This window comes from Alexandromys fortis, unplaced genomic scaffold (genome assembly GCF_014885135.2).
Source record: "Alexandromys fortis isolate MF-2015 unplaced genomic scaffold, M_Fortis_MF-2015_v1.1 scaffold_1, whole genome shotgun sequence".
NCBI lineage: Eukaryota > Metazoa > Chordata > Mammalia > Rodentia > Cricetidae > Alexandromys > Alexandromys fortis.
In genome coordinates this window covers 34650200-34660919 of record NW_026067927.1, presented here as the reverse complement: position 1 = coordinate 34660919, position 10720 = coordinate 34650200, and the positions used below count along the sequence as shown (strand labels likewise).

At 46.9% G+C, this 10720-nt stretch overlaps 1 protein-coding gene across 4 annotated transcripts in view; it reads right to left on the bottom strand.

Moving 5' to 3' along the window:
* Positions 1-4240: 4240 nt before the first annotated feature.
* Znf346 (zinc finger protein 346) overlaps positions 4241-10720 on the bottom strand; it is a 22790-nt gene continuing 16310 nt past the window's right edge. For all 4 annotated transcript variants that reach the window (XM_050144490.1, XM_050144488.1, XM_050144489.1 and 1 more), the window contains 2 exons: positions 6524-6617; positions 4241-5408 (listed from right to left, as the gene is read on the bottom strand). In XM_050144490.1, the coding sequence (XP_050000447.1) occupies positions 5321-5408; positions 6524-6617 (182 nt within the window). In that variant the 3' untranslated portion in view covers positions 4241-5320. The remainder of the gene's footprint in view (positions 5409-6523; positions 6618-10720) is intronic.

Here is a 10720-nt window from a genome sequence, read left to right as displayed (position 1 = left end):
GGGTCCAAGATGACCTCCTTGGTCTAGGGTTATTAATTCGGTGGTAAAGCATTTGCCTAGCATGAACAAAGTTCAGGTTCAGCCCCCAATACTATAAGAAACAAAACGACAACAAAACACATTGATAGAATTTATAGAATGCCAGTCGTGTGAAACGCAACTTTCTCATCACGTGATTGTTCATCTTCTTACAGCTCAACCCAGACTCTCTCTGTGGCAGGAGGGAGGTTGTAAGGACTCTTACATCCCAGCCTTGGAAGTCAAGTGTAAAAGGACATGGAGGGGCAAAGATCCATGGGAAGTGATCACTGAAACAACTCACTCTACCCTACAACCCTCCTCCTACCCCTGAAACCTGGCTCCTTTGATCTTTATGACCACTAGAGACTCATCTCCTTTAAGAAGTCTTGGTTCTGGATGGGGAAGTGGCTCAGTGGCGGAGCACTTGCTGAACATGCTGAAGTTCCTGGGTCTCAGCCCCAGCACTGCAAAAACAAACCGAACCAAAAAAGGTGCATGCCTTTATCTCAGAACTCAGGAGGCAGAGGCAGGACGATCTCTAGAAGTTCGAGGACAGCCCGGCCACATAGTGAGATCCTGTCTCACCCCTTCCCAAAACAAAACACACACACACAAAAAAAAGAGCAAACCTCCCCTAAAACAAACAAAAAAAACCTTAACAATTGCACCCCCCCCAAGGAAAACATGGTTCTCTGCTATGCATCAGGGATCCAATGTGGTATGACCCAATTACTGCCCATAGGGAGCAGCTTCTAGGAGTCAGCCATGGTGGTATGCACTTGGGAGCCTGAGGCAGGAGGATCATGAGGTCCAGACCAGCCTGGGCTGCACAGGGAGAAACAGACTCAAAAACAAAACAAAAGCCCAAACGGGCCATTGAACAGATTGTCCTGACACAATATATTAAGGGCAGGGCTTAAAGGGGACACGAGGCATCTGGCCACATGCAAGAGCAGCCAAGTTAGCCTTGGGGGCCAATGCTATTTTTATATGTAAGCGCAGTAGAGGCCTCCAGGCTGACAAGACCAGCTGCATTAGGCCGTTGTCTGCCTTCTTCCAACCATCCTCTTTCTCTTCTTCGTCCCCCACCTTGCCCCTTACTCCTATCCCCAAATGCATGGCTGGGAGCCAGAGTGTCTCCTACACGACAGAGAAGAATCGGCAATGCTTCTCACTTCCTAGCTGGTTTCCTTTGTGCTGGTTTAATTCTCAGGCAGATTTTCCTTAGACATCGGCAAAGGTAGTCACTAACAGCTCCAAATTCATGTTCTGGTTACCTAGGCTGGATCACAGCTTCACCCTCTGGAATAGAGTGGGAGCCCTTCCTCTGGACTACTGGGTATAAGAATGAAGCAGAAATGCATCCTGGGTAAAAGAACAAAAGGATGTGAATGTCGTGTGGTGGCTCAGTACTGGAATTCCAGTACTCGGGAGGCAGGAGGATTGCTGTGAAGTTGAAGCCAACATGGGCTACATAGTGAATTCAAGGCCAGCCTGGGCTACATAGTGATACCATCTCAAATAATACAGAGTGGTGTCATGTATCCATTACCCTGGCGCTTGGGAGGTAGTGACAGGATCAGGAGTTTAAGGTTACCCTTAGCTACATAGAAGCTGGAGGTCAGCCCAGGTTGCACGAAACCCTATCATAAACTAAAATAAGGAAGGGTCCCAAGCCAGCCAAACACCAGGTTACCCTTAGGCAGGTGGCCAGTTCTGCAGCCTTTCAGAAGAGTGAAAGTGGAAGGTGAGGTGGTCTGGGAAGTACAGAAAAAGTCGGGAGCCGGCCAGTCGGTTCAGGGAGTTCAAAATACCACTAACCTGAGCTTAATCTCGGAATCTCACAGAAGTACTATAAGTTGTCCTCTGGCCTCCATATGTGCCCAAGCAACCATAAAATAGTAATAAATAAAAATATTAAAAAAACATAGTTGGGAGCTTGGGCCCAGATCTTTCCAAGGTTGCTTGGTTGTGTAAGATCCCACGAGACATGGCTCATGTTTTTCCTGTGAAACTGGATCTTTTCCCAGCTATCTTGAGGGTTAAGTGAAATATCAAACACAGAGACTTAAGAGAAGACCACCCAATTCTCTTTGGTGTTAAATCAAGCACTAAGGTCCTGGAGTTGAAGTTCCCTGAACAAGGGGGGAAAAAATAATAAAAGGTGTGCCTTCCACCTAGTGGCCAGCATGGGTCACTGCATGGCAAAGCCGGCCCATTTTCATAATGGTTATCCTAGATTCAAAGCAGCATCTATGTACAGTGCTAAACAAGGATGGATGGTCTTTCTCTATAGTTCAGGCTTGGCACAAGCAGAGGCTCTGAGGTAGGCAGTTTCACAGAGGGGGTTTGGGATGGGAGCTAACTAATCAAGATCACAGAGCTTTGTGGAGGCAGAGCTCTGGTGGCCAGATTCCAATGTGAGTTCTCTGCGTTGCTCTAGACTGCCTGTCTGGGGCCCATGCCTCTGTGCGACCTTCCTGGGTTGCTCTCTGATGCTCACCTGCTGTACGTGGTCCTGCGCACCGACACCTGACATCATTCTAGGCTGCTGACTCAACAGTCTTACAAAGAATGCTGAAAGCTGGCTGGCTATGGTGACTCAGGCCTCTAATCCCAGCACGCAGGAAGCAGAGGCAGGTGGATGAGTTTGAGGTCAGCCTGGTCTACACCAGTTCCAGAACGGCCAGGGCTACACAGAAAGACTTCTTTTTAAATGATGAAAGTGGAATGTCCTTTTACTAGAAGCCTGGGACCTCTGAGTGCATCTCCCTGCTTCATCAGAAAACACTTAGTACAGACACGTGGGACAGCTGGGGCCCTTCATGAGTGGGGGACGGACATCAGAACCACTTCGGCTGAAAACTGCCTATCCCATCAGCCCACTTCTGACTGAAGAACTGTACAGACCAAACTGACAGCAGCTTTATTTGGAATGACCTTCAAGGAGAAACACAACTGTTCAACTGTAGAAAGGCTCGGCTGTAACTGATTCAAAGGGTTACTAGATAGCATTTAAATAAAAAAAAAAAAAAAAACCACCTTCTCACAGGTGGTGGCACACACCTTTAATCGCAGCACACCGGAGGCAGAGGCAGGCGGATCTCTGAGTTTGAGGCCAGCCTGGTCTACATAGTGAGACCCTGTCCCCTCACACACACAGTAACATGGATGAAAATGAATGTGGCGGCACACGCCTTTCACCCCAGGTCTAGGGAGGTGGAGGCAGGAGGACCAGCAGTTCAAGGCTAATGGCTACTTCAGACAAACTGGAAAACCTCAAAAGTTATACAGACCAGATGTTCATTTCTCAGTCTTTTCATACTCCAGGCTGGTAGCGCTCGTGTCCGGGGCATTCCCAGATGCCCACTGTAATTCTCTAACTCACGATTTTCAAGGGAAGCCTCCCTAGGGTTCCACAGCAGTGGTGCTGGACATGAGCTGGTAGGGACTCCTGACTCTAGACAAAGAGGTCTTATAAGGCGGGGGGGACTCACGCGGTCAGCCCATCCATGACTTCTTCACTTCCTTACCTAGTAATATTTACTAATTCTGACACACTGGGATGCATACAGTTCTGGGGTAACTTGTGGTGGCCATGGTTGGGAAGTGGAAAGCTGAGAACCTACTCCAGGAGCCAAGAAGAGCCTCTCATAGCTGGCTAGGGGCAGGTGCCAGGACAGAAAGCTGCAGGGAACTGGAGCTGAGGCTACTTGGTCTGGCCTATCTGCATCAGTTTCCAAGGCCGGAGCTCCCTTTCCCATCATTCCCAAGGCCCAGAAGGCCTAGGAGAAGCTCGTGGAAATGCCTCTAGCTCATTAACCCAAGCAGGAAAAGAACAGCTGTCCTTTAGCACTCTCACCCACTCGCTCATAAACTCAGAAGTTAATACACGGAGCTATATCCCAAAGGGATGACCCCGGAGACAGCCTATGGACACAGCTCTCACACTGGCCCCTGCAGCTCTCCACTCAGCAGCTAGAATGACCATCTCGAGAACAAGTCAGATTCCAAATCAGATTCTCTCAAGACCTTCGGGAGGCCTACATGAACGATGGAGGTGGCTGGGTCAATTAACTGGACAGGGTTCAGGGCACCAGGTAGACTTTTCCTGGGATAAGATCAATCCGAGGGCCCTGGAGGCTACCGACTGTGGGGGGATATTATAGTAGTATCAACATGGCTGGCTATAATCCCTAGATCTGAAGTTACAGCCTGGTTCACAGAAGAAATTCTTTATTTGGAGGGTTGAGTGGCCAAAGGTTTAAGTTAAAGTCCTGCCCCCATCGCTATATGGTACCCAACTTCCTTGGTCCACAGCTATGTGGAAAAAAAAAAAAAAATCTACTCTCAGTGGATTCTCAGGCCACAGAACACCAGTAGGGAACTCTCAGTTCAGGGCCTGGGGCCGGTTCCTCACACCATTTCTCCAGTCCTCCTTCTTCCTGGGTCCCCCAAAACTCCCTGAAGACAGGGAAGGATAGCACCACAGCAACCGGGCGGGATAGTCTACTACACAGGGCACAGAATGAACACCAAGCAGCCTTCCAATAGGCTGGCAGGAGGCACAGAGTCAAGGAACACAGCGGGTGGGAGACTTTCTCACACAACCCTGGGTCACAGCACCTCTGATAAATGACAAAGGCTCCCTTTGATGCATCCCATGACCCCACAGGGCACTCAGGTCTCCCCAAGCTCTGAGCAAATGCAGATGTCTCCGAGCACCATTTGGGAACTGGAGAGACAGGCAGCAGATGGCAGTGCTGTTAGGACTACACGTGTGTTCCAGGAGACTTCACGGCAGCAGGATCTACACCAGGCAAGCCTGCACATCTGAGGGATGGGAAGTGACACATTAGCTCCAACTCTCTACATGACAGCCACTCAGTCTCTGGTTTGCTCCCCTGACGAAGACTTCAGGAAAGCTCGTGTCCCAGGAGCTGCTTGGAGCCCAGAGATGGTGCTCTCCTCTGTCTGCAGGAAGTTGCTCCACACTGACCTTGAGCGGAAAAACAGATACTGGGGCTGCAGGATATGCACCCAGAGGGGCTAGGGAAGGCTAACCTCTAAACCACCACCTCAGGTCTTCTCTGGAGCCCTGTCTCCTACATGACCTGTAGGGTCATGCTAAAGAGGAGGCCAGGGGGAGCTCCATCCGGGCCCAGTCAGAGGCTGTCTGCAACCCAATTTGGCCTCATGCCTCCATATTCTTCTGATATCAGAAAGGAGGAAGAGGGAGCCAAGGGCTGGCTCCACAATCACCGGGAACTGGCTTGTGGCTGACCAGGCAGAGACATCTCTAGTCTTCCACCACACTCGAGTCCTTTGGAGTGGGCTGCGTTTGCTCTGGCATCTGGCTCATAGGTGACACCACTGTTTTGGGTGACCTGTAATTTGAGAAGAACAAAGGCACAGGGTAAGTGTGTGGCACATACACTCAGCAGCCTGTGCTAACATTGTACGGCTCTCCTCACATGTTAGGACAATGCCAGGGTGAGGTTATTTTTACTGAGGGCCACTGAATGCTAGGCCATTACCCCATTTAACCTCATGTCAACTCTGTATGGCAAAGAAGAGCACCTTCATTTTATACATGAAGCTGAACTTCAAAAAACTTAAATGTTTCTTTAGAAATTTGTGAAATTTAGGATCCACAAAGGAGAAAACATGATTTTCATCTTTGTCTCAAGTTTGGCTTATCTGCTTTAGTACGGTGCTGCTCCTGCAGAGGACCTGGGTCTGGGCTCACCAATGGATATAACTCCAACTCCAGGGCACTGGGTGCCTTCTTATGGTGTGCACACAAGCACAATTATAATGAAAAAAGAAAATTGATCTTTTTTTCAAATGTTCTTTTGAGAAAGGGTTTCTATATGTAGCCTTGGCCATTCTGGAACTTGCTCTGAAGAACAGGCTGGCTTTGAATTCAGATATTATTCCCCTGACACTGTCTCCCAAGTGCCGGGATTAAGAGTGTGCACCACCATCCAGCAAGAGAATTTATCTTAATAGCGAACTTATTTATAATTACTCTCCATTGCTGCCTCTGATCCTTACACAGCCTTGTAAGGTGAGGCAGGCTAATGAGCTCCAGGAGGCAGCAGGAGAGCAAACTCAACAGTCTGCAGCCTCAAGGGTGTCAACCTTTGTTTAACTCCAAGTTGCTGTGTGACCCAGGGCAAGCCACTCAACCTAAGTGACACCAGGTGACAGAGATGTTCTAGTGGAGCTCTCCTGAGGATTTAATGAAACTGAATTTTTCAATAATTGTAGAAAATCATGTTTTCCTACACAAGCCGCTACACGCCAAGAAAACCAGGTGCTCTCTGGAAACCACAAAGGACATTGTGTGTGCATCTCTACCACAACTTTTGGCCTCGTCTGTCCACATGCTGATGAGGGAACCCCGAGACACTGTTAACTGATTTAAGCAGAGAACTTCCCGACTGAGAAACTCCAGCTTCCTGCTGAAGACTCTTCAACTTCAAAGGATGCTACTCACTGGTTCTTGTGTTTGAAGCCACTGACGTGAGCTTGGTACTGTTCTATGGAGTTCAGCACTATCTTACACGTCTTACAGGGATAGCCCTTCCCAGCTGAAACACACATCAAAATGAAGAGAGTTAGTTATCTAGTTAGAGGGAACTAGAAGAACGTTGCTTTGCACAGAGCATAAAGAGACCCTTCTGAAGACGGCTGGGTGGGGCTGATCCCAGGGTTTAAACCTGGTTCTTCTGGAGGCACAGACTGCAACGCTGTTCCTCCTTTTTCTCATCGAGCAATCTCAGTTCCTAGTCCCAGCAAAGCCAGACCAGACTTACTGAATAAACGGAGAACAGAGTATGAGCTGCTCAGACAGCTTAGTGGATAAAGCAGCTTGCACCCCAATCTGATGACCTGGGTTCAGAACTAGTGACCCACAGGGTGGAAGGACAGATCTGACTCCTCCCAGTTGCCCTTTGATGTCTACATGTGCACCAGTGTGCACACCACCCTCAGCAAAATAAACACGTCTAATAAAGAAGCCGCAGAACAATGGTGACCCTCACTCTGCCTAGTGGCCTCACTAAGGGCACCCCTTCGTGAGGTCTTGGAACGGCCCACTCTCCTTGGGCCTGCGACGGTAATTAAGGAGCACAACTGCTATGAAAACCGATCCGTCTTTTTGCACTGGGGCTCAGACACCACGACCAGGTCCCTCTGGGGATGTAGTGGTCTTCGGCCATAGGGCTCCAGCAGTGAGTCAGGACTAAGAGGCCAGACTGGGACCCTGGCTGTTTCATGTGACAAGGCTAAGTCAGTCCTTTTCCTTCTAATGCTTAGCTTTCCTCAATCATAAGCCAATTAATTATACTATTTTTCACTCATAAAACTATACTTTATCCCAAGTATACTCATACTTAGGATAAAACAGTTAAGTCTTGGGCTTTAAAAAAAATTAGTTCATGTGCATGTGCTTGTCTGCTTGTATGTACACGTGTGCAGGTGCCCAAGATGCCAGAACAGAGTCATATCCTCTGCAACTGGAGTTATAGGCAGTTGTTAGCCACCTGGTATGGTGCTTGACCCAGAAAGACCCTCTTCGAGTCCGGCAAGTGGTGTTAACTGCTAAGCCATCTCTTTAGAGCTATTTTAAATTTTATTTTTGAAATGAGGTCTCACTACATAATGTAGATCTGGCTGGCCTTAAAGCCATGGTGATTATATTACCTTAGTCTTGAGTGCGGGGATTATATATGCATTACCATGCCAGGCCAAAATGTCTACATGGGTCATGTATTCCCTCTACTTTCTTGCGCTTCAACTGCTGTTCCTCCAGCCTCGCCTCTTGGCTCTGAGGCCCTCAATCCCACAGCTCTGTAGTGAGGTCATCTATGCACACAGGTCACCTTCATGTTCACATGTGGGACCACAGGCCAGCTGTTTTACAGCTCTGATCTCCTTGTGTGTGAAAATAGAGCCTCTCGGAGATTCTGGGCTCCTGATATATAAAATTGGGTTGCTGTCAGTATCAGTCTCAGATAGTTAAAATGCTTTTTAAAAAAGTATTAGAGTTTGGGATAGTGGTGCATGCCTTTAATCCAAGCACCTAGAGAGGTAGAGTCAGGTGGATCTCTGTGAGTTCAAAGACAGCTGAACTGTATAAAAAGACCCTATCCCCTAAAACAAAACAAAACAAAACAAAAAAAACAGAAACAAAGAATAAACAGAAAAGGAATGGTATGGGGATGAAGGATTAGTAAGAACAAAGATTCATGATATATATGTATGAAAATGTCATAATGAAAACCACTACTTTGTAGGCAAAACAAAAGAAAATAAGACCCTTTGTTTAGATAGAATCTTATATAGTCCAGGCTAGCCTGGCCTCTGGGCATAGCTAAAGCTAGCCTAGAATTCCTGATCATCCTGCTTACATCTTTCAAGTGCTTGCTGGGATTACAGGTGACAGGCATTTTTGGTCTCATGTAACTCAGCTGATCTTCAATTCTCTATACAGCCAAGGATGATCTCTGGTTCCTGATCTTCCTCTGTCACCTTTCAAGTTCTGGGATTCTGAGGAGTGCTACCAGGCCTGGCTCACTGTAGCTTTGCAGTATGCTCGGAAAATCTGCAAAGTTTTGCTTTCTTTCTCAGGGCTGCCTTTGCTGCTGGAGGTCATGTGTTACCCTACACACATTCTACTTTTGTGAAGAATGTCACTGGCATCTGGATAGGAATTGTCCCAAATCCACAAATCACTTAAAAGTATGGATATTTCAGTATTAAATTTACCAACTCAGAACAAGCCCCCATTTTAGAGATGGTGCTTGGTTATTTGTTTTTTGGGAGAGGGTTTTGCCATGTAGCTCAGATGGGTCTTAAACCTGAGGCAATTCTCCTGCCTCGGGTTCATGGGTGTATTGCTCTATCCAGTTCTTCAATTTTATTACTTATTGTGTGTACTTTATGAGCATGCATGCTTGTGGAGGCCAGAGGTTGATTGATGTCTTTTTCTATTGCTCTTCTTATTGAGACTGATTCTCACTGGACCCAGAAATTACTAACTGGCTAGCTCCACCTAACTCTGTCCTGCTGGTACAATGGTATATTAGTGCACCATCACACCCAGCTCTCCTGGGGATGCTGGAGTCTTCCTTCCTGCTTGTGGGGCAGGAATTTTACCAACGAACCATCTCCCCAGGTCCCTTTTCAATGTCTTTGATTAGTTTTATAATTTCCATTGAAGAGAACTTTCACTTCCTTCAATTTTTTTCTTTTTTGTAGTCATGAGGAGATAGCTTTTCTGATGTCTTTCTTAGTAGTTTTGTTATTGGTGCATGAAAAGCTGATTTGTTCATTGCACCATATCTTACTGAGCTTGTTTGTTAAGTTCTGAGACTGGGTCTTGCTATGTAGTTCAGGTTAGCCTTGAACTATTTTTACAGCACAGGCTGGCCTGGAACTTACTATCATCCTGCCTCAGATTACAGACAAAGCCACAACCTTTTCTTTTTTTCTTCTCTCTTGCCCCCTTTCTTCCCCCTTCTGTGTGTGTTGTGTGCGCGTGCGTGTTTAGAGACAAGATCTCAATGTACAGCCCAGGACAGGCTTGGACTCACTATTTTTCTGCTTTAGCTTGTGAGTGCTGAGATTCTGCAGTGGCCACCTCACGTAGCCATTTACAGAACATACTGATTAGTAGTGTTTTACGGGCACAACTGAAATGCATGGCAAAGAGAAGGGAAATACTGTTCTCCCTGACTCACAGCAAACAGAATCCTGGGTAGGAGCAGACAAGAACTAGACTGAGGAAGATCGTCTTCTCACCCAACTGACAGACTAATATTGACATCAGATTTCTTTTAGATTCCTTATAGTTATCTTGGTATACTGTAAAGAGTCCTACATTTAAACTTTTCCTGTGTCAAGCTGACCATGTACAATAAATAGGTTTAAAGCTAAATGTCAGAGATAAGGGAGGGCTGAGTATACACACAGGTAGAGCAATGAAGCAGAGAAAGGAAAGGCCATCTTCCCATTCAACAGGAAAGGATATTCATTTGAGGTCAACATTAAGGGGAAGTGGGATGACTCGGAAGGTAAAGGCACTTGCTTAGAGGCCCTGAAGCCTTGGTTATAGAGTTCACAGGAGGAAGGGCAGTTTACTGGCTTGCGGAAATACCACTTTTGGTCCAGGCTGATTTTTTTCATGGATTTTTTTTTCTCATACTGTACATGTTTAAAAGACTGGAAAGACTCTGGTTAAGTGTGTTGAAGCTAGTTTGGATGCACGCATGTTCTTGGTACAGTATTCTGCTGGGCAGTGCTGTGACCTCTGATGCAGTGGACCTTCTGGAGAAGAATGGTTTTCTGTGGGATGCTAAGGGAATGAGAAAAGTGTTCTGACTGCTTCAGACTCAGACAACCCTCTTCTGTGAGAAAAGGGAGCCAGTGCGCACACCAGCTTCTAAAGATGCTGCTGCGACTGAGCTTATGCCAAGCATGGCGGCACAGCCCTGTAATCCCAGCAGTCAGGAGTTGTCAACCTTGGAAACACAGATAATTTGAGGCCACCTTGGCTATATGAGACTGTGTCTCGGAAAACAAAACAAACCCTAATCCCCCAAACCAAACTAAAACAGGACTGCTCTGAGTTTATAGACTGGCAGGTTATATTCATAACAGGAACAATCACCTTGCTCTCATTTATTTGTTT